The sequence below is a fragment of the Bombina bombina genome, chromosome 3 (genome assembly GCF_027579735.1).
Source record: "Bombina bombina isolate aBomBom1 chromosome 3, aBomBom1.pri, whole genome shotgun sequence".
Classification (NCBI taxonomy): Eukaryota; Metazoa; Chordata; class Amphibia; order Anura; family Bombinatoridae; genus Bombina; species Bombina bombina.
This window is the reverse complement of record NC_069501.1, coordinates 595520264-595548135: the sequence shown is the minus strand read 5'-3', so window position 1 is coordinate 595548135 and position 27872 is coordinate 595520264. Positions and strand designations below refer to the sequence as shown.

At 38.0% G+C, this 27872-nt stretch overlaps 1 protein-coding gene across 1 annotated transcript in view; it reads left to right on the top strand.

Moving 5' to 3' along the window:
* Positions 1-27872, top strand: part of MYOM3 (myomesin 3) — a 209580-nt gene that overhangs the window by 80657 nt on the left and 101051 nt on the right. The window contains exons 7-8 of the mRNA XM_053707175.1: positions 13969-14013; positions 25888-26028. Of these exons, the coding sequence (XP_053563150.1) occupies positions 13969-14013; positions 25888-26028 (186 nt within the window). The remainder of the gene's footprint in view (positions 1-13968; positions 14014-25887; positions 26029-27872) is intronic.

The window sequence follows — 27872 nt, the reverse complement described above, 5'->3', positions numbered from 1 at the left end:
CGGTAGAGAGACTGCGGTCCCATCTCCACCTGCCTGCTGGGGGTCCTCCCAGGACCAGTCTATGAGGCCTGCTGCCTCTGGTATCTCTGGTTGGGGTTGGGGAAGGAGACCGGTTGTCTCTTCCCTCTGCACAGTATACTGCCGCTGGGGAGGGAGGTCGCTGCTCTCCTCTCCCTGTGGAACATGCTGCGGCTGGGGAGAGAGACCAGGTGTCCATACCCTCAAACTCCACAGTTGGCGCTCAAAGGCTCGTGCCGCTTCGTTCTCAGTAGCCAATTCCCGGATGAGGCGACTGACTACCTCCTGTGCAGGGTCTGGACCATATCGGACTAGCCGCCTCTTTACCTCTGGAACGAAATCAGCACCCTCATAGCGACGGATCAGGTTGAGGTGCTCTTCACAGGGTTCTGACCAGTGTCTTGTCAGCTCCATGCTGCTGTAGGTAGGGACGCTGCGCAGTGGCTAGCGTTGCCCTCAATTACTCTCCTACGATACCAGTGCTGTTGTGGTGCTGCTCCTTGCGCTAGGACGCGATCCCACCGCTGCCGCCAAATGTTACGGTTGCCTCCAGGCTGGCTGGAAGTTGGACCGTAGAAAAGGATGCTCCTAGCGCTCACCAAAGGAGCAGCAGCACCGTAGACACTCTAACTGCTGCGTAGCCACCATAAGTAACGCAGACTCTATGAACCACCGCTGCTGGGCTGGTATCTCGCCGTCTGCTCTGCGCCCTGGACCTACGACCAGGCTCCAGTAGGTGAACCTCTTCCTTCTGTAGCAATCCCTGTAGCTAAGGGAGTATGAAAAGCATAGCAATCCCTGTAGTAATTATAGCTGAAGCTGTCCCCTACAAACATGAGTCAAAGCTGCAAGTTAGAGGGTCAGAAATAGGTCTGATGTGCTGGAGCACACAGCCTGCTTTTTATTGAGGTTACATGCAAACAGGACACTCTCAGGGGGAGGCATAAAATCCCCCATCACACATTTGATATTAGATAGAGAGACACTCCCTTTGACAGGCCACAACATTACTTCAGCAGATAACATTTTACACACAATAAAACAATGCAGTCCACCTTATCACTACTAGAAGTCTGATTAGACAATGGGAAAGTTTATCACTAAACTTAATTAGAGCTGATCCCAGCAAACTTGTATTTAGAATGCTTCTTGAAGCTGAACAAAGTTATCTCTGTAGTTCTGACCGAAGGGTCTGTCACATAGCACTTAATGGCACACAATGAAACTGAACCAAGTGGGAGAAAGCCAGGGACAAGTCATTTCACAGGTCTGGGGACATAGTCTTAAAGGGGCATTGTTCACCAAAGTCACAATATGTCCCCAGACGGTTCTTAAAGGGCCACACACACCCAACAAAAGTCAATATGTCCTCAGGGGCACAATCTTCCAGGGGCCATAGTCATGTGGAAGGAGGCTGGCAAATAGGCTTCTCCAAAATCCAGGGAAGCAGGGCAATTTTCCATTTAAAGGGCCAGTTACAAACAGCAGTTTGTAACAGTATGCATACAATTGTTAAGCCATCTGGCAGCCAAGCAGTTAACACTATGGAGTTGATCACAATCTCTCAGCTGAAACCTTTTTGTCTAAATAAAGAGCACTTTCAATTTGACATAATCACATTTTTAGCTATTTCAAGTTTTTTGCTTTACGATAGGGCCGAAAAGTTCTCGCAGATCACAGTCCATTTTCAAGAGTTTTTTCAACACATTTTAAAGAACAGTTTTGACTTTTCAAATTTCAAACCTTAAAGGGACATTAAACCCACATTTTTTCTTTCATGATTCAGATAGAGAATACCATTTTTAAACAACTTTCTAATTTACTTCTGTAATCTGATTGGCTTCATTCTCTTGATAGTCTTTCCTGAAAAGCAGTAGCTTCTGATTGGTGGCTGCACATATTTGCCTAATGTTATTGGCTCACCCGAGTGCAATGCTATTTCTTTAACAAAGTATATCTAAAGAATGAAGCAAATTAGATAATAGAAGTAAATTGGAATGTCATTTAAAATGGTATTCTCTCTATGAATCATGAAAGATTTTTTTGGGGTTTAATGTCCCTTTAAGGCACTTGTTAAAGCCCAGGAATGGCATTTTTGACATCTTAGACTGTTTCCAACTAGTCTTGGAATGCTTGAAATCATCTTGCACATGTGCAAGACTCTCTGAAATGGTCACAAGAGACATTTTAGAGTTGTATTAACATTTTTTTTAAATACATTTTACATAGCTCAAATGAAAAAGCCATGACTACTGTCAAAATCTTGTTTCTAAAAAGAAAAGATCACGCCAAAAGTTAAAGGGATACTAAACCCAAATGTTTTCTTTCATGATTCAGATAGAGCATTCAATTTTAAGCAACTTTCTTTTTAACTCCTATTATCAATTTTTTTTCATTCTCTTGGTATCTTTATTTGAATGTAAGCTTAGGAGCCGGCCCATTTTTGGTTCAGCACCTGGGTAGAGCTTGCTGATTAGTGGCTACATTTAGACACCAATCAAAAAGTGCTAAACCAAAAATGTGCTGGCTCCTATGCTTATATTTGTGCTTTTTCAAATAAAGATAAAAAGAAAACGAAGAAAAATTGATAATAGGAGTAAATTAGAAAGTTGCTTAAATTTGTCTCCTCTATCCGAATCATGAAAGAAAAAAGATGTTGGTTTAGTATCCCTTTAATTAAATACATAATATAGTATAGTATTTACAGTATAATACATACATATAACACAATATATGTGCATGTATAATATACTCACAACCCCCAAGTTCATATAGCCCAGCAGTCAGGCACAGCATCGGAAGTCATCAGACAGGCTTCTGATACTCTGTAAGTGTGCTAAGTGCCTCGTGGGTCGAGGCACTTAGTAAAATGACATAATATATATATATATATATATATATATATATATATATATATATATATATATAGCAATCGTTTTAATAAAAATAGCCCCATATAGCCACCTTTCCCCCTCCCCATGTGGCTTCAAAGATGGCGATGCCCAACGCATCATGGGGCTTCTGGGGGTGTCCCTAGCCTGCCTCATCATAGGGGCAGAATAAAAAAAAAAAAAAAAAAAATATTCCATTTGTCTGATCATGTCAATATTTGTAAATATTGGCACTGATCAGTGTGGATCTCCCTCCCTCTCCTCACTTGCATTTTTGTGGGAGAGAGAGAGAGAGATCTGTGTTCAGGAGAGAGAGGTTTATTTCATATATTTGTTAAAAATTGTAATACAGAAAGGTTCTTTTCAGAGCCATTAACCCCTAGCTTGCCAGTGATCACTATAAATCACTGGCAATAGCATAGCAGCACTTTTTTTGCTCTCTGCACATTTTTTTAGGGGTTAATATTTTTTTGTCATGTTTTTGTGAGACCCAAAGTTTCTTATCAGAGTCATTTAGCTAGTTTAAATACATTTTTGTAAAAAAATTGTGATCCATTAACCCATAGCTTTCCAGTGATCACAATAAATCACTGGCAATAGCATAGCAGCACTTTTTTTGCTCACTGGCTCTTGCACAAAAGCACTTTTTTGCTTACTGTGCATTTTTTTAGGGGTTCATGTTTTTTAGTAATTTTTCAGAGCCATTTAGTTTATTTAAATTAAAATTTTGTGTTGATTTTTTTTTAGTATTTTTTTTTCTCTTTGACAGATAAAATTAAATCATGTCACAGAGAACATATAGTGCTGAGGAGGCATATGCCTTTCTTGGTCAGATGCCTCTATGTCTGACTCAGACCCCAATTTTGACCCTGCCATATGCTCAGATACATCATTAGATACAGTCTCAACTGATAGTGATGTATCTGTGGCTGCTACCCCCCCATGTAGCCCCCCTGCCAGAAGGAGGCGTGTTGCTCCAGCTGCCATTGCTGCTGAAGAGTGGGTAACACCTCATCACCAGAGGCCAGATATCCCACCCTTCACTGCAAATCCTGTCATCAATGTGGATGTGGCAGGATTTAGCCCCCAACAGTTTATTGAGGTGTTTCTGGGCGATGATATATTGGGAAACATTGTCGCCCAAACTAATTTATATGCCCATCAGTTCTGTGCTGCAAAGCCTGACAATTTTTTGGCAAAGCAGCAATGGGCCCCCATCGATGTGCCAGAATTAAAAAAATTCTGGGCATGGACTATGCTGATGGGCATCATAAAGAAACCCTCCATTCGCTCCTACTGGAACAGTAGCCCAATTTGCTCTGCCCCCATTTTCTCCCAGAGTATGTCGAGGAAGAGGTATGAAATGATTCTACATTTCCTGCACTTCAGCGACAACAGCCTGTGCCCCTCTAGGGAGCATCCCCAGTTTGACAGGCTGTATAAAATCCGCCCCCTGATTACCCACTTTACTGCCAGGTTTGCAGAGGCTTATACACCTGGAAAGAATATATGCGTTGATGAATCCCTGATGAAGTATAAGGGAAGGCTGGGATTCAAGCAGTATATTCCTTCCAAGCACTCCAGGTATGGGGTAAAGGTGTATAAGCTCTGTAAGAGCGAGACTGGGTATACTCAGGCCTTCCGGGTGTACGAGGGAAAGGATATCCACCTTGACCCTCCAGGCTGCCCAGAACATATGGGAACCACTGGCAAGATTGTCTGGGACCTGATTTTACCCCTAATGAACAAATTATACAACTTGTATGTAGACAATCTTTATACAAGTGTCCTTTTGTTCAAGCTACTGTATTGTTTTGATACAGTAGCTTGCGGTACAATTCGAAAGAACCGCGCAGTTTTCCCAAGACAACTTGCACGCACCAAGCTAGTAAAGGGGGAGACCTCAGCTCTGCGCCAAGAGGAGCTGTTGGCAGTTAAGTACAGAGACAAGAAGGATGTATACCTTCTTACCACCATCCACACAGAGAGGACTGTGGAGGTCTCTGTATGTGGCAGAGCTGAGAGCACAATGAAGCCAGTGTGCATCAAGGCTTCTAACCGGCAATCTGGGTGGGGTTGATCTAGCAGATTAGCTGCTGCAGCCCTACCTAATTATACGGAAGACGAAGCCCTGGTACAAAAAGTTTGCAATTTACTTAATGCAGATTGCAACCCACAACACTTTTTTGTTGTTCAAAAAAGCAACCCCTGGAATGAAACTGACTTTTTTTACAGTTTCAGCTCCAGATCATTTCAGGGATTTTGTACCAAGATGCACCTGCTCCCCGGGCGGTGATGGGAGAGAGCAGAGTTGGGGCTACCCATTTTATTTTCAAAATCCCCCCTACTGCGGCGAAGCAGAGTCCTCAGAAGAAATGCAGAGCCTGTACCAAGAGGGGGCAGAGAAGGGACACCACCTTTTACTGTCCTGATTGCCCTAGACAGCCTGGACTCTGCATTGGGGACTGCTTCAAAAGGTATCACACACTGGTAAATTTTTTAAATTTTTTTTTACATTTGACATTGGTTTTTTTTTGGGGGGGGGGGGTTTGGTTACATTTACTATTAGAGTTTTTTCTTTTTGTTTTTTACTTTTACTGTGCCAGACTTATATAAGTTCTAAAATTGGTGCTGTATTTTACCAAAACCCCTGTCAAACCTATGCATGGGGACATGGGTGTACTCAGGGGGTCTTGCAGAAAACATCCTGGAGTGTTTTCTTGCAATAACTGGCTCTTCTAAATCATAGTCAAAAAGCAATGTGTGTAAAAATGAAAATTGAAAAATTACCCTCATACACTTTCTACAATTTTTTTGGCTAAAACGGTTGCATCAAAGGCATCAAAGCCCTCCATATACAATAGCTTGGGGTGTCAACGTTTCAAATATATACACTTTCATGGCAATAAATAAAACTGGGGTATGCAATAGGCCCCAAATTTAATATAGGCCTATCAATAGAAATACTTTCACTTTCAACTCAAATTACAAGTCATACAATTGTAACTGAACCTTCCCTAAATCCTGGCACACCTATGCATGGGGGGCATGGGTGTATTCAGAGGGTCTTGGAGAAAACAACCTGGAGTGTTTTCTTGCAATAACTTACAACAGGCTCTCCTAAATCATAGACAAAAAGCAATGTGTGTCTACAAATGATAATTGTAAATTTACCACCATACACTTTCTACAATTTTTTTGGCTAAAACAGTTGCATCAAAGCACTCCATATACAATACCATGGGGTGTCAACATTTCAAATATATATACTTTTATGGCAATACATAAAACTGATGTTTGCAATTAGGCTCCAAATTAAATATAGGCCTATCAGAAGAAATACTCTCACTTTGAACTCAAATTACAAGTAATGCAATTGTAACTGAATCTTACCAAAATCCTGGCAAACCTATGCATGGGGGGGCATGGGTGTAGTCAATGGGTCTTGCTGAAAATAACCTGGAGTGTTTTCTTGCAATAACTTACAACAGACACTCCTAAATCATAGTCAAAAAGCAATGTGTGTGTAAAAATTAAAATTTAAAAATTACCACCATACAATTTCTCCAAATGTTTGGGCATCAAAACACTTCATATACAATACATTGGGGTGTCAACTTTTCAAATATATGCACATTCATGGCAAGCAAATAAATTGGGGTAACTAAAAAGGACCCCAAAAAGAAGATATGTTAAATGTAAAAACAAATCACAAACCCATGTCAGAAGTTTGGCATTGCACCCCCCAAACAAGCCAACAAACCTATGCATAGGTGGTATCACTGTACTCAGGATATGTTGCTAAACACATATTGAGGTGTTTTGTGCCAGTAACACATAACAGGAGCTGAGAATCCATGCCTAAATTACACTTTGTGTGAAAAATAACACAAAAAAAGACTACCCAAAAGTTTGACAAAGACTGGTTGTTGAATTAGTGCCTGGAAAGTTTTAAAATACCAGCATTTCAAATACCCTAGGGTGTCTACTTTTAAAAAATATATGGTTTGATGGGGGTAAATTGCATTGGCCGGCTTCAAATATGTCCCAAATAGGACATGGGATCATGAGATGTGAAAATTCCAAGTTGGAAAACTGGAATGCGCCCCCTAAAAATAAGGCCTTTTAGCCCCCTGAGAACCCGACACACCTAGTCATGGGTGGTATCACTGTACTTAGGAGATGTTGTTGAACACATATTGAGGTGTTTTTTGTATCAGTAACACATAACAGGAACTAAGAATCCATGTCTAAAGTACAATGTGTGTGAAAAATAACACACAAAAAATGACTACCCAAAAGTTTGACAAAGACTGGAGGTTGCATTAGTGCATTAAATGTGCTCAAATAAGAGCATTTCAAATACCCTAGGGTGTTACTTTTAAAAAATATATGGTTTGATGGGGTAAATTACATTGGCCGGCTTCAGAAATGTCCCAAATAGGACATGGGTGCATGATGACAGATGTGAAAATTTCAACTTGGAAAACTGGAATGCGCCCCCTAAAAATAAGGCCTTGTAGCCCCCTGAGAACCTAGCAAACCTATTCATGGGTGATATCACTGTACTCAGGAGATGTTTTTGAACACATATTGAGGTGTTTTGTTTCAGTAACACATAACAGGAACTGAGAATCCATGCCTAAAGTAAAATGTGTGTGAAAAATAACACAAAAAAAAGACTACCCAAAAGTTTGACAAAGACTGGTGGTTAAATTAGTGCATTAAATGTGCCCAAATAAGAGCATTTCAAATACCCTAGGGTGTCTACTTTTAAAAAATATATGGTTTGATGGGGTGCATTACATTGGCCGGCTTCAGAAATGTCCCAAATAGGTCATGGGTGCATGATAACAGATGTGAAAATTTCAAGTTGGAAAACTGGAATGCGCACCCTAACAATAAGGCCTTTTAGCCCCCTGAGAACCTGGCAAACCTATTCATGGGTGATATCATTGTACTCAGGAGATGTTTTTGAAAACACATATTGAGGTGTTTTTTTTTCAGTAACACATAACAGGAACTGAGAATCCATGCCTAAAGCACAATGTGTGTGAAAAATAACACAAAAAATGACTACCCAAAAGTTTGACAAAGACTTGTGGTTGAATTAGTGCATTGAAAGTGTTAAAATTTGTGCCCAAATAAGAGCATTTCAAATACCCTAGGGTGTCTACTTTTAAAAAATATATGGTTTTATGGGGTAAATTACATTGGCCGGCTTCAGAAATGTCCCAAATAGGACATGGGTGCATGATGACAGATGTGAAAATTTCAAGTTGGAAAACTGGAATGCGCCCCCTAAAAATAAGGCCTTTTAGCCCCCTGAGAACCCGACAAACCTATTCATGGGTGGTATCACTGTAAACAGGAGATGTTGTTAAACACATATTGAGGTGTTTTTTGTCAGTAAAACATAACAGGAACTGAGAATCCATGCCTAAAGTACAATGTGTGTGAAAAATAACACAAAAAATGACTAACCAAAAGTTTGACAAAGAAGGGTGGTTAAATTAGTGCATGAAAAGTGTTAAACTACCAGCATTTCAAATACCCTACGGTGTCTACTTTTCAAATATATATTCGTTGTTATGAGGTAAATTACATTGGCCAGCTTCAGAAATGTTCCAAATAGGACATGGGTGCATGATGACAGATGTGAAAATTCCAAGTTGGAAAAATGGAATGCGCCCCTAAAAATAAGGCCTTTTAGCCCCCTAAGAATCTGACAAACCTATTCATGAGTGGTATCATTGTACTTAGGAGATGTTGTTGAACACATAGTGAGGTGTTTTTGTCAGTAACACATAACAGGAACTGAGAATCCATGCCTAAAGTACAATGTGTGTGAAAAATAACACAAAAAATGACTAACCAAAAGTTTGACAAAGACTGGTGGTTGAATTAGTGCATTAAATGTGCTAAAATAAGAGCATTTCAAATACCCTAGGTGTCTGCTTTTAAAAAATATATGGTTTGATGGGGTAAATTACATTGGCCAGCTTCAGAAATGTCCCAAATAGGACATGGGTGCATGATGACAGATGTGAAAATTTCAAGTTGGAAAACTGGAATGCGCCCCCTAAAAATAAGGCCTTTTAGCCCCCTGAGAACCTGGCAAACCTATTCATGGGTGATATCATTGTACTCAGGAGATGTTTTTGAAAACATATTGAGGTGTTTTTTTTTCAGTAACACATAACAGGAACTGAGAATCCATGCCTAAAGTACAATGTGTGTGAAAAATAACACAAAACAATGACTACCCAAAAGTTTGACAAAGACTTGTGGTTGAATTAGTGCATGGAAAGTGTTAAACTACCAGCATTTCTAATACCCTAGGATGTCTACTTTTCAAAAATATATGGTTTGATGGGGGTAAATTACATTGGCCGGCTTCAGAAATCTCCCAAATAGGACATGGGTGCATGTGTAATGACAGATATGAAAATGTCAAGTTGGAAAACTGGAAAGCGCCCCCTAAAAATAAGGCCTTTTAGTCCCCAGAGAACCCAACAAACCTATTCATAGGTGCTATCACTGTACTCAGGAGATGTTGCTGAACACATACCGGGGTGTTATTCGGCAGTAACCCTTAACATTCTCAGTAAATGTATTCTTAAATTGCTATTTTGTCAAAAAATCACAATTATTTTTTTTTTTTTTCAAAATTTAGCATAGATTGGTGGTAAAATGGTTGCATAAAAAGAGTCAAAATACCCCAAGTTTAATACCTTAGGTTGTCTTCTTTTAAAAAATATATACATGTGAAGGGATATTCAGGGATTCCTGACAGATATCAGTGTTACAATATAACTATCGCTAATTTTGAAAAAAAAATGGTTTGAAAATAGCAAAGTGCTACTTGTACTTTTTGCCCTATAACTTGCAAAAAAAGCAAAGAACATGTAAACATTAGCGGCTAGATTACGAGTTGTGCATTAGGGTAAAAAAGCAGCATTAAGAGGTCCTAACGCTGCTTTTTTACGCCCGCTGGTATTACAAGTCTTGAAGGATTAGGGTCACTGCACACTTCTTTGGCCTTACCGCAAAACGACTTACGCAAACTTCGTAAAGTTTTTTTTCTATGGGACTTCCATAGCACCGGTATTACGAGTCTGTCCTGGGAGGCCAAAAAGTCAGCGGTACACCCTCTACCTCCAAGAGTCCTAACGCATTTAAAAGTCAGTAGTTAAGAGTTTTATGGTACAACGCCGTAACATAAAACTCATAACTAAAGTGCTAAAAAGTACACTAACACCCATAAACTACCTATTAACCCCTAAATCGAGGCCCTCCCGCATCGCAAACACTATAATAAAAATTTTAAACCCTAATCTGCCGCTCCGGACACCGCCGCCACCTACATTACATTTATGAACCCCTAATCTGCTGCCCCCAACATCGCCGACACCTATATTATATTTATTAACCCCTATTCTGCCGCCCCAATGTGGCAGCAACCTACCTACACTTATTAATCCCTAATCTGCCGCCCCCTACTTTGCCGCCACTATAATAAACATATTAACCCCTAAACCGCCGCACTCCCGCCTCACAAACATTAGTTAAATATTATTAACCCCTAATCTGCTATCCCTAACATCGCCGCCACCTATCTACATTTAATAACCCCTAATCTGCCGCCCCAACGTCACCATCACTATATTAAAGTTATTAACCCCTAAACCTAAGTCTAACCCTAGCCCTAACACCCCCTAACTTAAATATAATTTAAATAAATCTAACTAAATATTCCTATCATTAACTAAATTATTCCTATTTAAAACTAAATACTTACCTATAAAATAAACCCTAAGTTAGCTACAATATAACTAATAGTTACATTGTAGCTAGCTTAGGGTTTATTTTTATTTTACAGGCAAGTTTGTATTTATTTTAACTAGGTAGAATAGTTATTAAATAGTTATTAACTATTTATCCTCTTAAGGACATATGACTGAATTTTTCCGTCATAAAACAATTGAGCAAACTGAAAGCTGTGTCCTTAAAGGGTTAATAACTACCTAGCTAAAATAAATACAAAAGTACCTGTAAAATAAAACCTAACCTAAGTTACACTAACACCTAACACTACACTATAATTAAATAAATTAACTAAATTAACAACATTTAAATCAATTAAATTAGCTAAAGTACAACCCCCCCCCAACTAAATTACAGAAAATAATAAACAAATTACAAGATATTTAAACTAATTACACCTAATCTAATAGCCCTATCAAAATAACCCCCCCCCAAAATAAAAAAACCCTAGCCTAAACTAAACTACCAATAGCACTTAAAAGGGCCTTTTGCGGGGCATTGCCCCAAAGCAATCAGCTCTATTACCTGGAAAAAAAATACAACCAACCCCCCCAACAGTAAAACCCACCACTCACATAACCAACCCCCCAAATAAAATACTATCTAAAAAAACCTAAGCTCCCCATTGCCCTGAAAAGGGCATTTGGATGGTCATTGCCCTTAAAAGGGCAGTTAGCTCTTTTGCAGGCCCAAAGTCCCTAACCTAAAAATAAAATCCACCCAATATACCCTTAAAAAAAACCTAACACTAACCCCCTGAAGATCGACTTCCCGGGAGAAGTCTTCATCCAAGCCGGGCCGAAGTCCTCAATGAAGCTTCGTTGAGGACTTCGGCACGGCTTGGATGAAGACTTCTCCCGGTAAGTCGATCTTCAGGGGGTTAGTGTTAGGTTTTTTTAAGGGTGCATTGGGTGGGATTTATTTTTAGATTAGGGTTTGGGCCGCAAAAGAGCTAACTGCCCTTTTAAGGGCAATGCCCATCCAAATGCCCTTTTCAGGGCAATGGGGAGATTAGGTTTTTTTAGATAGTATTTTATTTGGGGGGATGATTGTGTGGGTGGTGGGTTTTACTGTTGGGAGGGTTGTTTGTATTTTTTTTTTTACAGGTAAAAGAGCTGATTACTTTGGGACAATGCCCTGCAAAAGGCCCTTTTAAGGGCTATTGGTAGTTTAGTTTAGGCTAGGGTTTTTTTTTATTTTGGGAGAGCTTTTGTATTTTGATAGGGCTATTAGGTGTAATTAGTTTCAATATCTGTAATTTGTTTATTATTTTCTGTAATTTAGTGGGGGGTTTTGTACTTTAGCTAATTTAATTTAGGTAATTGTATTTAATTTAGTAAATGTATTTAATTGTAGTGTAGTGTTAGGTGTTAGTGTAACTTAGGTTAGGTTTTATTTTACAGGTACTTTTGTATTTATTTTAGCTAGGTAGTTATTAAATAGTTAATAACTATTTAATAACTATTCTACCTAGTTAAAATAAATACAAACTTGCCTGTAAAATAAAAATAAACCCTAAGCTAGCTACAATGTAACTATTAGTTATATTGTAGCTATCTTAGGGTTTATTTTATAGGTATGTATTTAGTTTTAAATAGGAATAATTTAGTTAATGATAGTAATTTTATTTAGACTTATTTAAATTATATTTAAGTTAGGCGGTGCTAGGGTTAGGGTTAGACCTAGATTTAGGGGTTAATACATTTAGTATAGTGGCGGCGACGTTGGGGCGGCAGATTAGGGGTTAATAAATGTAGGTAGGTGGCGGCGATGTTAGGGACGGCAGATTAGGGGTTAATTATATTTAACTAATGTTTACGAGGCGGGAGTGTGGCGGTTTAGGGGTTAATATGTTTATTATAGTGGCGGCGACGTTGGGGGCGGCAGGTTAGGGGTTAATAAGTGTAGGTAGGTTGCGGCGACATTGGGGGCGGCAGATTAGGGGTTAATAAATAGTATGTAGGTGTCAGGGATGTTGGGGGCAGCAGATTAGGGGTTAATACATATATTGTAGGTGGCGGCGGTGTCCGGAGCGGCAGATTAGGGGTTAATAAGTATAATGTAGGTGTCGGCGATGTCGGGGCGGCAGATTAGGGGTTAATAAGTATAAGATTAGGGGTGTTTAGACTCGGGGTTCATGTTAGGGTGTTAGGTGTAGACATAAATTTTATTTACCCATAGGAATCAATGGGGTTGCGTTACTGAGTTTTACGCTGCGTTTTTGCACGTGTTAGACATTTTCTCAGCCGACTCTTCCCGTTCATTCCTATGGGGAAATCGTGCATGAGCACGTACAACCAGCTCACCGCTGACTTAAGCACCTCTGGTATTGGAGTGCGGTAAGGACCAAAATTTTGCTCAACGCTCACTTCTTGTCTTTTAACGCCGGGTTTCTGAAAACTCGTAATACCAGCGCTGCAGGTAAGTGAGCGGTGAGACAAAACTGCTAGTTAGCACCGCATAGCCTCTAACGCAAAACTCGTAATCTAGGACTAGGTATTTCTAAACTCATTTTGTTTCCATTTTTTCATCATATTTTATAAAAAAAAATTTAGTAAATTATAAGATATGATGAAAATAATGGTATCTTTAGAAAGTCCATTTAATGGCGAGAAAAACAGTATATAATATGTGTGGGTACAGTAAATGAATAAGAGGAAAATTACAGTTAAACACAAACACCGCAGAAATGTTAAAAATAGCCTTGGTCCAAAACGGTCAACAAATGGAAAAGTGGTCTGGTCACTAAGGGGTTAATCAACTTTCTAATTTATTTCTAGTATAAAATTGTCTTTATTTTCTTGGTATCCTTGATTTAAAAGCAGGATGGTAAGCTCAGGAGCGTGCACATGTCTGCAGCAATATATAGTAGTAGTAGGTTTGCAAGAACAGTAGATGGCAGTACTTTTTCCTGCTATGCAATGCTCCAGATGTGCATACTGCCTATCTAGATATCTCTTTATTAAATAATAACATAAGAACAAAGCAAATTTGAAATTAGAAGTAAATTGTAAACTTCATTAAAATTGTATGCTCTATCTGATTCATGGAGAAAAAAAAAGTGGGTTCGGTGTCCTTTTAAAATTGTATGCTCTATCTGATTCATGGGGAAAAAAAGTGGGTTTGGTGTCCCTTTAAAATTGTATGCTCTATTTGAATCATGAAAGAAAAAATCCATATACCTTTAACAGTACATTGGTTAATACAAAAATATGTTATACTTTTTTTTTAGAATACAAAGGATTAAAATCTGGATGGGATTCGGTGTCATATCCTGGTAAGATTTCATAATACAATAATCTGTGTTGACTATGTATTTTAGCTCTCAGAACTAAACTGTCTTTACAATGAATGGTGAATGAGAATATTGATAATTAGCAGGTCTGGTCTGATAATCTTTTTATAATTTCAGTTGTATATAAATACTGGTTAATCATGCAAGCACACCAACAAGCATGTCTGTGTCAGTTTTAAATAGTTTACTATATGGGAAATAACTAAATGTATAAATGTATACTATTTCCCTGATCACATTGACACTACATAACTGATATGATGTAATTATTATTATTTTAATAAATAAAAGTATACATTATAATTCACATTGTTTGCACTGTGTCCTTCATTATAGTTATACTGTATATTGCCTTATGCAATTACTGCTTAAAATGGTTATAACAGAAAATTGTAGATAATGTAACCAGCATGAGTTGAAAAGGTTCATGCAACATAACCTATTAATGCTTTAAAAATACAATATAATAATTCAGCTAATTTTCTAGGCCTTTGCATTCAGTGGTTTCGGATTCCGCCGAATGAGGAAGAAGATGGCCGCTCGCGGCATTCAGCTCTTTTAGGAGCTGGATTAATTCTAGTGAAAATGCAACACACCAAGACCTGTGCAAATCCAGATATTAGTGTGTTGCGCTTTTACAAGAAGAAATACGTCTCCAAAAAGAGCTGAATGCCGCGAGCGGCCGCCTTTTTCTGTATTCAGAGACATCTGAAATCTCTGAATGTACAGGCCTAGAATTTTCTATAGCCTTATATACAACAACCAGATTATACTACATTGTCACACTGCAACTCCCTAAAACAGAATGGTCATTAAAGGGACACTGTACTTACGGATGTTCCCTCACTAACATGATGGAGCTGCATATGAGCATTAGTAGGAAGTACAAATCAGCATTGATAGGAAATACTGATGTACATGAGCGTATGTAGACATTTTTCCAGGGTGGCAATAAAGCGAAAAAAATTGCCTAGACAATAAAACCAAACACACACTTATCGATCACACGCTATCCCGACACTGCGTTAAACCAACTGCACTAAAGCCGAAGGTATTTATGAATATTTAAAATTCCAATGTTCTTCATATAGAAGAAAATTTTATTTTTATTTTAATATATATATATATATATATATATATATATATATATATTATATATATATATGATTTCTTTGCAATATATATATATATATATATATATATATATATATATATATTTATATATACTGTATATATATGAATATATACAGGTAAAGATAGATATATATATATATAGATATGTATATACAGGGAGTGCAGAATTATTAGGCAAGTTGTATTTTTGAGGATTAATTGTATTATTGAACAACAACCATGTTCTCAATGAACCCAAAAAACTCATTAATATCAAAGCTGAATATTTTTGGAAGTAGTTTTTAGTTTGTTTTTAGTTTTAGCTATTTTAGGGGGATATCTGTGTGTGCAGGTGACTATTACTGTGCATAATTATTAGGCAACTTAACAAAAAACAAATATATACCCATTTCAATTATTTATTTTTACCAGTGAAACCAATATAACATCTCAACATTCACAAATATACATTTCGACATTCAAAAACAAAACAAAAACAAATCAGTGACCAATATAGCCACCTTTCTTTGCAAGGACACTCAAAAGCCTGCCATCCATGGATTCTGTCAGTGTTTTGATCTGTTCACCATCAACATTGCGTGCAGCAGCAACCACAGCCTCCCAGACACTGTTCAGAGAGGTGTACTGTTTTCCCTCCTTGTAAATCTCACATTTGATGATGGACCACAGGTTCTCAATGGGGTTCAGATCAGGTGAACAAGGAGGCAATGTCATTAGATTTTCTTCTTTTATACCCTTTCTTGCCAGCCACGCTGTGGAGTACTTGGACGCGTGTGATGGAGCATTGTCCTGCATGAAAATCATGTTTTTCTTGAAGGATGCAGACTTCTTCCTGTACCACTGCTTGAAGAAGGTGTCTTCCAGAAACTGGCAGTAGGACTGGGAGTTGAGCTTGACTCCATCCTCAACCCGAAAAGGCCCCACAAGCCCATCTTTGATGATACCAGCCCAAACCAGTACTCCACCTCCACCTTGCTGGCGTCTGTGTCGGACTGAAGCTCTCTGCCCTTTACCAATCCAGCCACGGGCCCATCCATCTGGCCCATCAAGACTCACTCTCATTTCATCAGTCCATAAAACCTTAGAAAAATCAGTCTTGAGATATTTCTTGGCCCAGTCTTGACGTTTCAGCTTGTGTGTCTTGTTCAGTGGTGGTCGTCTTTCAGCCTTTCTTACCTTGGCCATGTCTCTGAGTATTGCACACCTTGTGCTTTTGGGCACTCCAGTGATGTTGCAGCTCTGAAATATGGCCAAACTGGTGGCAAGTGGCATCTTGGCAGCTGCACGCTTGAGTTTTCTCAGTTCATGGGCAGTTATTTTGCGCCTTGGTTTTTCCACACGCTTCTTGCGACCCTGTTGACTATTTTGAATGAAACGCTTGATTGTTCGATGATCACGCTTCAGAAGCTTTGCAATTTTAAGAGTGCTGCATCCCTCTGCAAGATATCTCACTATTTTTGACTTTTCTGAGCCTGTCAAGTCCTTCTTTTGACCCATTTTGCCAAAGGAAAGGAAGTTGCCTAATAATTATGCACACCTGATATAGGGTGTTGATGTCATTAGACCACACCCCTTCTCATTACAGAGATGCACATCACCTAATATGCTTAATTGGTAGTAGGCTTTCGAGCCTATACAGCTTGGAGTAAGACAACATGCATAAAGAGGATGATGTGGTCAAAATACTCATTTGCCTAATAATTCTGCACTCCCTGTATATATATATATATATATATATATATATATATATATATGATTGTACAAGGAAATAACAGCGCTCACAAATCCTTATATAAACAGAGTAATGTGAGGTTGATATGTATGTTAGTACAATATCAGTAGAGTCTGAAAGTTGAGGATCAAAGTTTCTTAAAAATGTATGAAAATATCAAAGAAGATCCATATAGTGAGCTTTAAATGCAGTGATTTCCTTTACCAGAATTTACCTCAATCATATGAGGTAAGTTGCCGCACTGGAAGGGATATTCAGTTCCTTGAAATTGGTTGGTCCGGAATGCCCAGGTATGCTTCTAGACTTTCATCCACCCCTTGGAGTATGTAGAGATCTTTTTCCCTTTTTCTTGCTTCCAATGAATATCTCACAGGATGTGTGTGTGGATGTGCCCGTCACCTCTTGGAGTATGCAATCTTGGTATGCACTTTCTCATCGGCAGATGTACCCAAGAAAACAAAAAATCATATATAGTGTAATACTGTTTTATTATATGATCAGAGATAAAAATAAGCAATCATTGAACTCACATGTAATGTCCTCAAACACTGTGAGGTATGATAAGCAGCATAAAAAGCACTTTTCCTTATTGTAATGCAATGGGTGATACAGGTGACTTTCCCATTTGCCTCATAAGGTAGTTCAGTATAAGCACAAGTCCGGTATAAATACCAATATACAATAGTAAAATAATGCAGTAAATAATATGCAGAAAATTCCAAAGTCGGGTAGTAAGATACCCTATGGGCATCTACATAGGGTATCTTACTACCCGACTTTGGTATTTTCATGTCATGGTAACGCTTTGGCGGTTTTTCTGTCAGTGAGAGGGGTCTAACCCTTAAATTGTTTGTTACACTGTTCACTATTGTTGGTCTGATGAAGAGGTGAATACCCCAAAACGTCACTGAAAATAAACTAAGTTTGGACACTCTTCAAGACCAGTGAGTGCTTTGTTCTACACCTACTATTTGCTTGCTTCTTAGCACCCTGGCATTTGTCTATAGTTTGTGGGAGTGCACTTATCATACCTTCTATATATATATATTTATATATATATATATATATATATATATATATATATATATATAAAAACACACAGGTGTCCGGACAGATTTCTCAAAACAGGTTCCTTTATTGAAGAATATAACATGTAAAAGCTTGCACACAGCGGCTCTGCAGGTAACTATGAAGAATTAGCTTGTAAAATAGTAACTTGTAGGCATAGGAGGTAACATGGCCAGATGGATAAGGGCTGTTAGGTGCACAGATAGTGGGCTATGTCTTACGAGTTTCAGCTCCTATAGAGCCTTATTCATAGACTGCATAATGCCCACTACTGACATGCAGCTTTAAATAGGCTAACCTAACTTATTATTGGTTGTGATGTAGCCCTAATCATGTAACAGGTGTGTACTTTTGAATGGGGGAGGTATAGGGAGATGTGTGATTAACTTGAAAGCAAGCTATTAAATGTGTTATGTGCTGCATTCATATCCACTCTTGGTAATATCTCCTTAAGAGTAGTTAGAAACTTAATGATGTCTCCTCCAAAGGAGAAAAAAGTAATAGATTAATCAATTAGTTAATTAATTAATTAAAAACTACAGAGAGGAAAAAACAACAACAATGGTGTTGTTGAGCAGCACACAGCATGTCAAATAACTACAGCTTTGGGGAGACCCTTGTAATGATACATTTGTAATTAGATTGGTGCGAGTATAGATTAAGTTCAGAGCTATAGAGCACTAAACGTTTGTATTTTATAATTTTTGGTATTGATCCTGCTTAAGCTAGTTATCTAATAGCCAATCTCGTTTGAGTGGCATATAACCCACATATGTGCTCATGAGACGTGCAATAATTGCTTGCACGTCCCATGGGTACCCATGTACTATTGCATGTACTCAGTGTCAAATGCCTATTGCTGGATACTGAAAAAGAACTTAATCTTAAGATTTACGCCATATAAACAAAGTTATATATGGTAATACTTGATTAATTCTGCTTCTATTATAACAGTATCAAACGGCCTAATAATGGCACTTCTAGTAATTATTTTATTTTAGTGAATGATTCACATAAGTGATATTTTCAATATGATAACTTATTTGTGGTAAAAATACTATACTCAAGGCGCCAAGATATAGGATGTTGGGTTTCCCTAGTCCTTAATATCTCCCTGTGGTATAATAATACCAGTGGACCTCAAACTGAATGTCCATTGGATCATAATTGATCACTTGAGCTATTCAGGAGTTGCTTGGTAATGATATCCATAAATCCAATTTGTTAAAGGATGTATATATAATAGGATATAGCAGTAACAATATCTTTTTCAGGTATTGATAAATGCTAATGTATCCCAGGCTTGGATTAGTGGGAAATCGCTCTAGGATTGCCAATGGTTAATAAGATCTGTTTCTATATTGAGACCTAGGGGTTGTCTGGTTCCCAGTGTGAAGATCCAAAAGGCCTCCTTTCTAAGGAGGTCCCTTGATCTATCACCTCCCCGTGGCTTCTTTGGAATATGATCTATAATTAACCATGTAAAATTCCTGACATCTCTGTGATGTACCTCTATGAAGTGCTTGGCTGCTCCTGTGGTTAGGATACCCCGCTCAATTTCATTGAGATGGGCTCGTATCCTCTCTCTCGCCTCTCGGGAGGTACAACCTACGTACTGCTTATCACATGCCAAGCATGTAATCATATAGATAATATATGTCGTTCGGCAGTTTGTACAGTAGGAATGTGTGTATACCTTTTGCGTGACTGTAGATTGGAATGTCCTGTTGACACTCACATAGCCACAAGCTTTGCAAGTGCTGTTCCCACATTTGTAATGCCCTTTTTGAGATAACCAGCTGCTTGTCGGTTTTTGCTTTTTGAGTAAGAAGGGGGAAACTCGGTTCCCAATTGTTATGTTCCGCTTTGGGACACAAAAGCAACCCTCCCTAATCTCATCTTTTAAGATGTCATCAGCTAACAGAATCGGAAGATTCCTCCGCAAAATTTTGCAGACCTGGTAATATTGGGAGCTGTACGTGGTTACAAAAGTAGGTTTGTTCCTAGAAGGCTTTTGTTTTTGTTTCTCTTTAAGTAAAGTAGACCTATCTTGATGCAAAACATCATTGAAGGCCCTAGTTATGGTCTTTTTATTGTACCCTCTCTCAAGAAATTTTTGGGTAAGGGAGTGACTCTCTAGTAAGAAGCTGTCATGCTCTGAGCAATTGCGCCTTAATCTTAAAAATTGGCCTTTTGCAATCCCATAGCTTGTATGTCTAGGGTGACAGCTCCTAGCATGGAGGAAAGTGTTGGATGTGATTGGTTTAGTATATAGTGAGGTGCTTACTTTGTTCTCCAAGGGCCTACCTATCAGAATGACATCCAAGTATGGTACCTGGACTTTATCAAAGCTGTGGGTAAAGCTTAAACCCACCGTGTTGTCATTGATATACTCACAGAAGTTTGCTAAATCTCCTTGTGTGCCAGACCATACAATTAGAAGGTCATCAATATAGCGTTTATAGCTAGTGATTGATGACAGGAAGGGGTTCTGATCAGAGTATAGGTGCGTCAATTCCCACCAGCCCATGAAAATGTTAGCATAGGCTGGTGCGAATTTCGCACCCATAGCTGTCCCTCTCTGTTGGAGAAAAAAGCTTCCTGAGAACTCAAAATAGTTATGAGTTAACAGAAAATCTAACACTCTCACTATATATACTTTAAGGTCAGTGTTGTAGTTGCTGAAGTTATCCAGCATGTATCTTGTGGCTAATATCCCTTTATCATGTGGAATGGCCGAATAGAGGCCAACCACATCAATCGTTAGCCATCCCATTTTGTCATTCCAAGAGTGTTCTTGCATCAGTCTCAAGAGATGTTTAGTATCCCTCAAGTATGATGGCAATCCATACACAAGGGGTTGTAATAAGGATTCCAGCCAATTTGATAGATTCTCAAAGAGGGATCCTATTCCCGAAACTATCGGGCGTCCTTTCACCTCCTCCAAAGATTTATGTACTTTGGGGAGGTGATGGAATATCGGTACTATCGGATGCTGAACATTTAAATAATCAAATGTTTCGTCGTCAATGATCCCCTGGTGTTTTCCATCATCAAGCAAATCTAGTAGGAGGGACCCAAAGCGTTGTGTTGGATCCCCAGGCAATCTTGTATAAACCTCTTTATCAAGTAATTGCCTTTCTGCTTCCTTAATATAATAGGATTTGTCCAGAACAACTATGGATCCCCCCTTATCAGACTGCTTGATGATGATGTTGTCCCTGTCTTGTAGTTGTTTGAGTGCCTTTCTTTGTTGTGTGGTGAGATTCTCATGTTCCCTATTCTGAGACTTCAGAGTTTCCCTCTCCAATTTCAAGAGATCCTCCTCCATCCGTTTTTGGAAGCTCTCTAATGCTTGGCCCCTGCACTGCGTGGGATAAAAGATAGATTTTGGCCTATAGCCAGTGTGGCTATCTATTGCTACCTCATCTGTTGTATTTTCCACTTCCAACAGATGAAGATTTAGAAAGTCCCTAGCTTCAGCTGGGTTAAGATAATCATGCCTAGCACTTGTGTCTGGTATATGGAACTCTTTCTCTATAGTAGGGTGTAGTTGGTAAAACTTTTTGAGAGTGAGACCACGTATAAATTTATTAATGTCAATCAGGGTATCAAAGACATTAAACTTAGGAGTAGGAACAAAATTAAGGCCTAGACTCAAAACCTCTAATTCTAGGTTAGTTAAGGGGACACTGGATAGATTTATGATGTTGGATCCCTGTATTTGTTGGGCTGTCTGCCCCTCCTCAGTTGGTACTGGTCTTGATGTAGACCCCGTCTGGTGGATCCTCTTCCTCCTCCTCCTTCTCCTGGTCCCTGGGCCAGCTGAAAAACCTGTTGGCTCATGGTTCCATCTGCTGCCTGTACTGACTGAGCCTTTTTATACTTGTTGCCCCTGGGTGGCTTAGGGGCATCAATTTTTTTCAGAATGGCTTTATTAGGTTCTAATATGTCAGTAATCTGGGTATTAGATGCTACAGGGCCAGATTGAGGGGGTGGTGAGGGATGAGAGGGTGGCTGTGTTGTGATGTTATCAGCTGATGTTTCTTCTTCGTCAGAGGATTGTCCACTGGACATAAAGGCCACAAAGTCCTGAAGGTCATCATCTTCGTTGGACTCAGGGTCAGTATCAGAAAATGACACCTTTTTATCCATCTTCTTTCCTTCTTTGAGTTGTTTAGACTTGTTGTAATTAACTGATTTCCTTTTTCTTGAGTTCCTCTTAGGGTTCCAATTGTAGATCCTATTTACTTTGTAGTCATCTAGATCTCTGGAATATTTTTTATATTTGATAATGTCCAGTTCTTTCTTGGTCTTATCTACAGTCACTTGTAGGATGCTGTCAAGCTTAGGATAATCAGTGTGTTCCATGAACGTATTGAGATCTTTCTGTATATTCTCAATATTATCTCTTGCCTCTTTTAGCTTGATTTCTTTGTGTTGGATGATAAGGGCCATAAGCCTCAAAGAGCATTCTGTCAGTATGCTATTCCATTCTGTGATGAACTTTTCATCTGTAGTGATAAACGCAGGCAGTTTTTTGATTCGTAGGCCTCTAGGAATCATGCCTAGAGATGTGTATTTGTCTAGAGTCCGTTTATCCCACCATAGTTTATACTCCCTGACGAGAGCATTTTCCATAGCCATAAAGACATCTGCAATGTCTAGCAAATTTGATTTATTTTCAAATGTTTCCTCCAAGCTTGGTCTATTCCCCTCCAGGGTAGCCACTGTTAACATGGAATAAAAGCGGTGTGCCATGTTTGTATCGCTGTGTATGGTGCTATATTAGTAATGTTATTCTGTGCAAGGCTATGTAATAGCCAACTAGTCAGACCAATGAACAAGAATTGCACAGTCTTAGGGGTGAGCAGATAGAGGTAATTTGTTGGAGGTAGGAATCCCTTATGTGAAGTCAAGCTGAGAGTATGAATGAAGTGATTAATGATAATGAAAACAAATTGCATGAAGGGTATCACACTCAATCAAAAGAGCTTCACAATACAGGGAATGAGAACAAAATTCAATTCAAAGTGTCACTTTGTTATATCCTGGCAATTAGGAGGTGCTTGTGGAGAGGAAAGGCAATCGCCCTCTTACAGTCAATGGATACCAATGGGCATACAAACAAGCAAGCTAGCAAGCAAGAAAAAGAGCAAATAGCAAATGGCGAAAAGCAAAAAGACTGTAATCGCTTTAATATAGCAGTCCAAACTTTATGGTAGGTGCTTTTGAATAACAACAAAAGTTGTCGGAGGTATCCTCCTCTTACCCTCCAAAGTGCTGCTCATGCGGCTGACCTTTTTCGTTGGTTTGCTTCTAGACCGTGGGCTGAACTGTGGCGGTCTCCATGCCGCGCTCCATCTCCTCCGTCCGTGTCTGATGACGTCACCAATCCGCCCGTAGTCACAACTTCTCTACGGCAAATGCGGATAGTCACTATGCAGATAGATGCCAGGAATAGTTGAAATAAAGTGATCACTGTATATATATATATATATATATATATATATATATATATATATATATATATATATACACAGAGATATATATAGAAAGAAATATTTAAAAATAAAAAGAACATTTTCTTCTAAGTGAAGAACATTGGAATGCTAAATAGTTTTATTAAAAACATATATATATATATATATATATATATATATATATATATATATATAAAAGAAAGAAAGAAAGAAAGAGCAATCAATGGTAGTAAGAAGGCGCTCTGCTATAGTATACTCTACTGGTATATATAGAACAGTTTGTTCTATTAGAAAGTGAACAGTTCTTTGATGGTAAACAAACACAGTTTTTGTTGGTTTCTTGTTGTGAATGTCGTTTTCAGATAAAGTTGTAAAAGTAAGAATTCCTGCTTACCAGATGAGACCTCAATCTTTATGACGTAAGCTGTCTGCTCTGTGTGGGTAAAGATGGTTTTTTCCTTGTCCTCCCGAGTACTATTTTCTGGATGCTTTATCCACGTCTTGTTCAGTTATAGGGGGAAAGAGCATTGTGATCAATGGTATCCTTGGACTCTCTGTATATCTTTCATGCGATGGTGAGAATCTTAACCACCTCAATAATATAGAGAGTGGATGACAATGTCCCCCAGGTTCATGCAAAAAAGAGAGGTACACACATAGCGTAATACTGTATAAAATAGAGTGGAAATGTATTATATACAAGAGGTATTGTGCTTACATTCGTTAACCTCAATCCATAATGAGGTAAGATAAAAAGCTTAGACACAGTAATAATGAACTCCAAGCATGTGTCCGTAGGAGGACTGTTGTAGTGCAAAAGAAGTGTCTCTTTGTAATATATATATAATATAAAAACTTATAGCTCACATAACCCTATTTTTTTATATTTATCATTTGACATTACAACTTTTATTTTATTTAACTTTTGAGATGCTCTGCAGCATAATACCTTAAGCGTCACTACAGACTCCATGCCCCATATAGGGTTATGTGAGCTCTCTGTTTTGCATGAACCTGGGGGACGTTGTCATCCACTCTCTATATTATTGAGGCGGTTAAGATTCTCACCATCGCATGAAAGATATACAGAGAGTCCAAGGATACCATTGATCACAAGGCTCTTTCCCCCTATTTGTGTTTTTTTACCATCAAAGAACTGTTCACTTTCTAATAGAACAAATTGTTCTATATATACCAGTAGAGTATACTACAGCAGAGCGTCTTCTTACTACCATTGATTGCTCTTTCATTATTATTTCTAACAGTGACATGAGTACACTGTGTCAATAGTAAGGCAGCACGCTATTTAAAAATGTTATTGTAGTATATGTGGTGTACCTATATACATTGTTTCATAACCAATTCAACTATCTTTACACTAAAACAACAAACAAATAGTGATATCCATTATTATCAAAATTAAAATAGGATATTACAATAGCCAAACACACCACAGAAACTAATATTTTTAAACTACATATTTGTATATTGTAAGGTTCTAGTTTCTTAGATATACTAAATTTAAATGGATACTTGGAGAAGGAGACCTCTTTTACAGTTTAGATATTGTTGGATACAATCAAAGATTTTAATTTAGGTGAGAAATTTAACATTTCAAAAATCAAATATAACTTTTATTGGGGATATAAAAAAAGGATCCAGATTTGGACAGGACCAAACGCTCACAGTTAAATAAAAAGTACTACACTGGGGAATGCAGAGTAAATGAAGGGAAGATTATTTATATGATAATAAGTACTAGGGAATAGTGAAAAAATATTTACTTATTATAAATTGATTGGATATTGCTGTATCCACCCTATAAGTACTGTCCATAAATCAAGTCAAATATTCATTTATAAAATATGGGTGGAACCTCAAAGAGCTGATTAAATTTAATAACTTTCTAATATCGATACATTCACATACTCCATATACTTTAAAGAAAATAATGGCCAAATGCTACTTAGAAGTCATTCTGCATTAAACGGGGAAGCAAGCATATGTAAAAAGAAGGCAACGCTCCCTTGAGGACACTCCTTATGCACGTTTCACTTAATGATTCTTTAGAGGGGGGAGGCAAAGATGTGGAAGGTCCAGTATATGTTTACGAATGGGACCCTCCTAAATATTGCAATAGGCTCAGATTATGTCACATGATCATTTTTTATTTGTTGAGTGATTTGTCAATCATATGAATTAAATATATATATAAATAAATATATATATATATATATATATATATATATACATATATATATTTGAATACAATGTTCCTTTATATAATGCAGTTTTAAATTATTACACTACATTATTACATTACTGAAAGTGGTGATCTGATTTAACATATTGTTGTTTTTTCCCTCCAGTTATATTTTTAAAATGTTTTCACAAACAAATGAATTAAGCCCACATACTTATGTTTTTTTTATTTCCTAGCTTTGTTACCATCATATGAAGGGGAATTTACCAGCATTTTGAAACCAGTATTTACAAAAGAAAAGGAAAAATGTGTCTTATCCTGTTCCCTCTCTGCCAACCTTGAGAGGCATAAAGACTGTGTTAAGTGGTATAAGGATGGTACGTGAATTATTATTTACATTATTTTAATTTATTTGTATTGCGCCAACAGATTCCCCAGCGCTATAAACATAGGTAAAAAAGTTTCAAATATTAAAAAAATTACAGTGGAGAATAAGAACCTCAATGTATATATTTACTAGGGATGTGCATTAGAATGCTTTGTGAGGATCCAAATGTGCAAGTAAGCAGCCACTCGTTCCCTTCAGATATTTTCTAGCCAGATTGATTTCTGTAAAAGATCCCCACTCTAAGATATATTTATCCAGATCTGAGCAAAAAAATGTCCCATATTAATTTTTAAATTGGATATGTAAAAAACACTTAGCACGGCTATTGGCTAAGAGGTGAAAATGGCACCTCTCAGCGAAATAGCGTTCTGCCGCGGGCTGCTCAGTGCGGAGAACGCTTGAAACAAATAAAGGAGCTTTCAGCATAAAGTATTTTATACTTCATGAATTAGAGTCCCCTTTATTTGTTCCAATGGTCAATCCTAGCATTTCACAAACGCTAGGATTGACAATCACTTTAATGGAGAAATAGGGAAGAGTATTTAGATTGATAGCACATGATAAACTAATATTCACAGTAGTATGGAGTCTTAATCAAGGGTAAAAACCTCCTGAAGTCTTCAAAGGTTCCACCTCTACTTGGAGACACTTTCTACCATAACACTAGTCAGACAGAAACAAGGATACATTATATACAGATTACAGTACATACATTTGTCACTCTTAAGAAATTGGCTTTTTATGTGCTGTTACTTTAAACCTCAATCTTCACTTTTATTTGTGAATGTTTGTTTGTCAATTCTATTGTTTTATTAGATCATGTGAGTATCTGGCCAAAAAGTTGTGTTATTCATAACATCTACAATGTCACTGCTCACATAGACACTGATCTTGCAGTCCCTCAAATGCTTCTTAATGCTAAAGATTTAGTTGCAAAATTATTGTCATCACGTTTGTGACCCCCGCCCTTGTAATGGGGATTGAATGACTAGTAGAGTTTATGGGCAAGGCTTAGAAAAAGGTTGAATCCCCTTGGTGTTATTGAGGGCTGGTTTAAACACACTGCAGTCTTCACAGGCGTCCAATAGATTCAAAGATATTTGCAGATTTCTAAAATCTGTACTCCATCAGCAATGTCACTCAAGTCGATATAGTCACCACTTTATAGTGGCAGCAACATTTTGGCAGCTGTAGTATTGCAGACCCATACCATTATGAATGATATCTTAGTACATTAAAGGGACAGACTACTTTAAAATTGTCATTGTTTTAAAAGATTGATAATCCTTCAGTTTTGCATAAATAATACACTTTTTACTTCTATGAATCCTGAATCTAAGCCCATGCAGACTGCCCCTTATCTCAGTGCTTTTTGACCAATCAGTGCTGGGTCTTGTATAACTATTATCATTGTCCATGGGAATGAGCACAATGTTATCTATATGTCACACATCAACTAGCACTGCCTGGCTGTTGCACAAGATTTAAAAAATGAATAAAAGATACTGAGATAAGGGTCAACCTGCAAGGCTTAGAAGCAGGCAAACTTAGAGGTTATAAAGTATATTAACATAACAATGTTGGTTATGCAAAGCTGGGGAAGGGGCAGTAAAGGTGTTATCTATCTTTTTAAACAATAAAAAAAATTAACCAACTGGTGTCTTCAGTGTGCAAACGCTACTATGATTACACGATTGTCTCACCTGTTTCACATCACTTTCTTATTGCAACTTGTCACATCGCTATTAGGGGCCGATGTATCAAGCTCCGTATGGAGCATGATGCCCCTTGAAGGCTCACGGAAACAGAAGTTATGAAGCAGCTGTCTAAAGA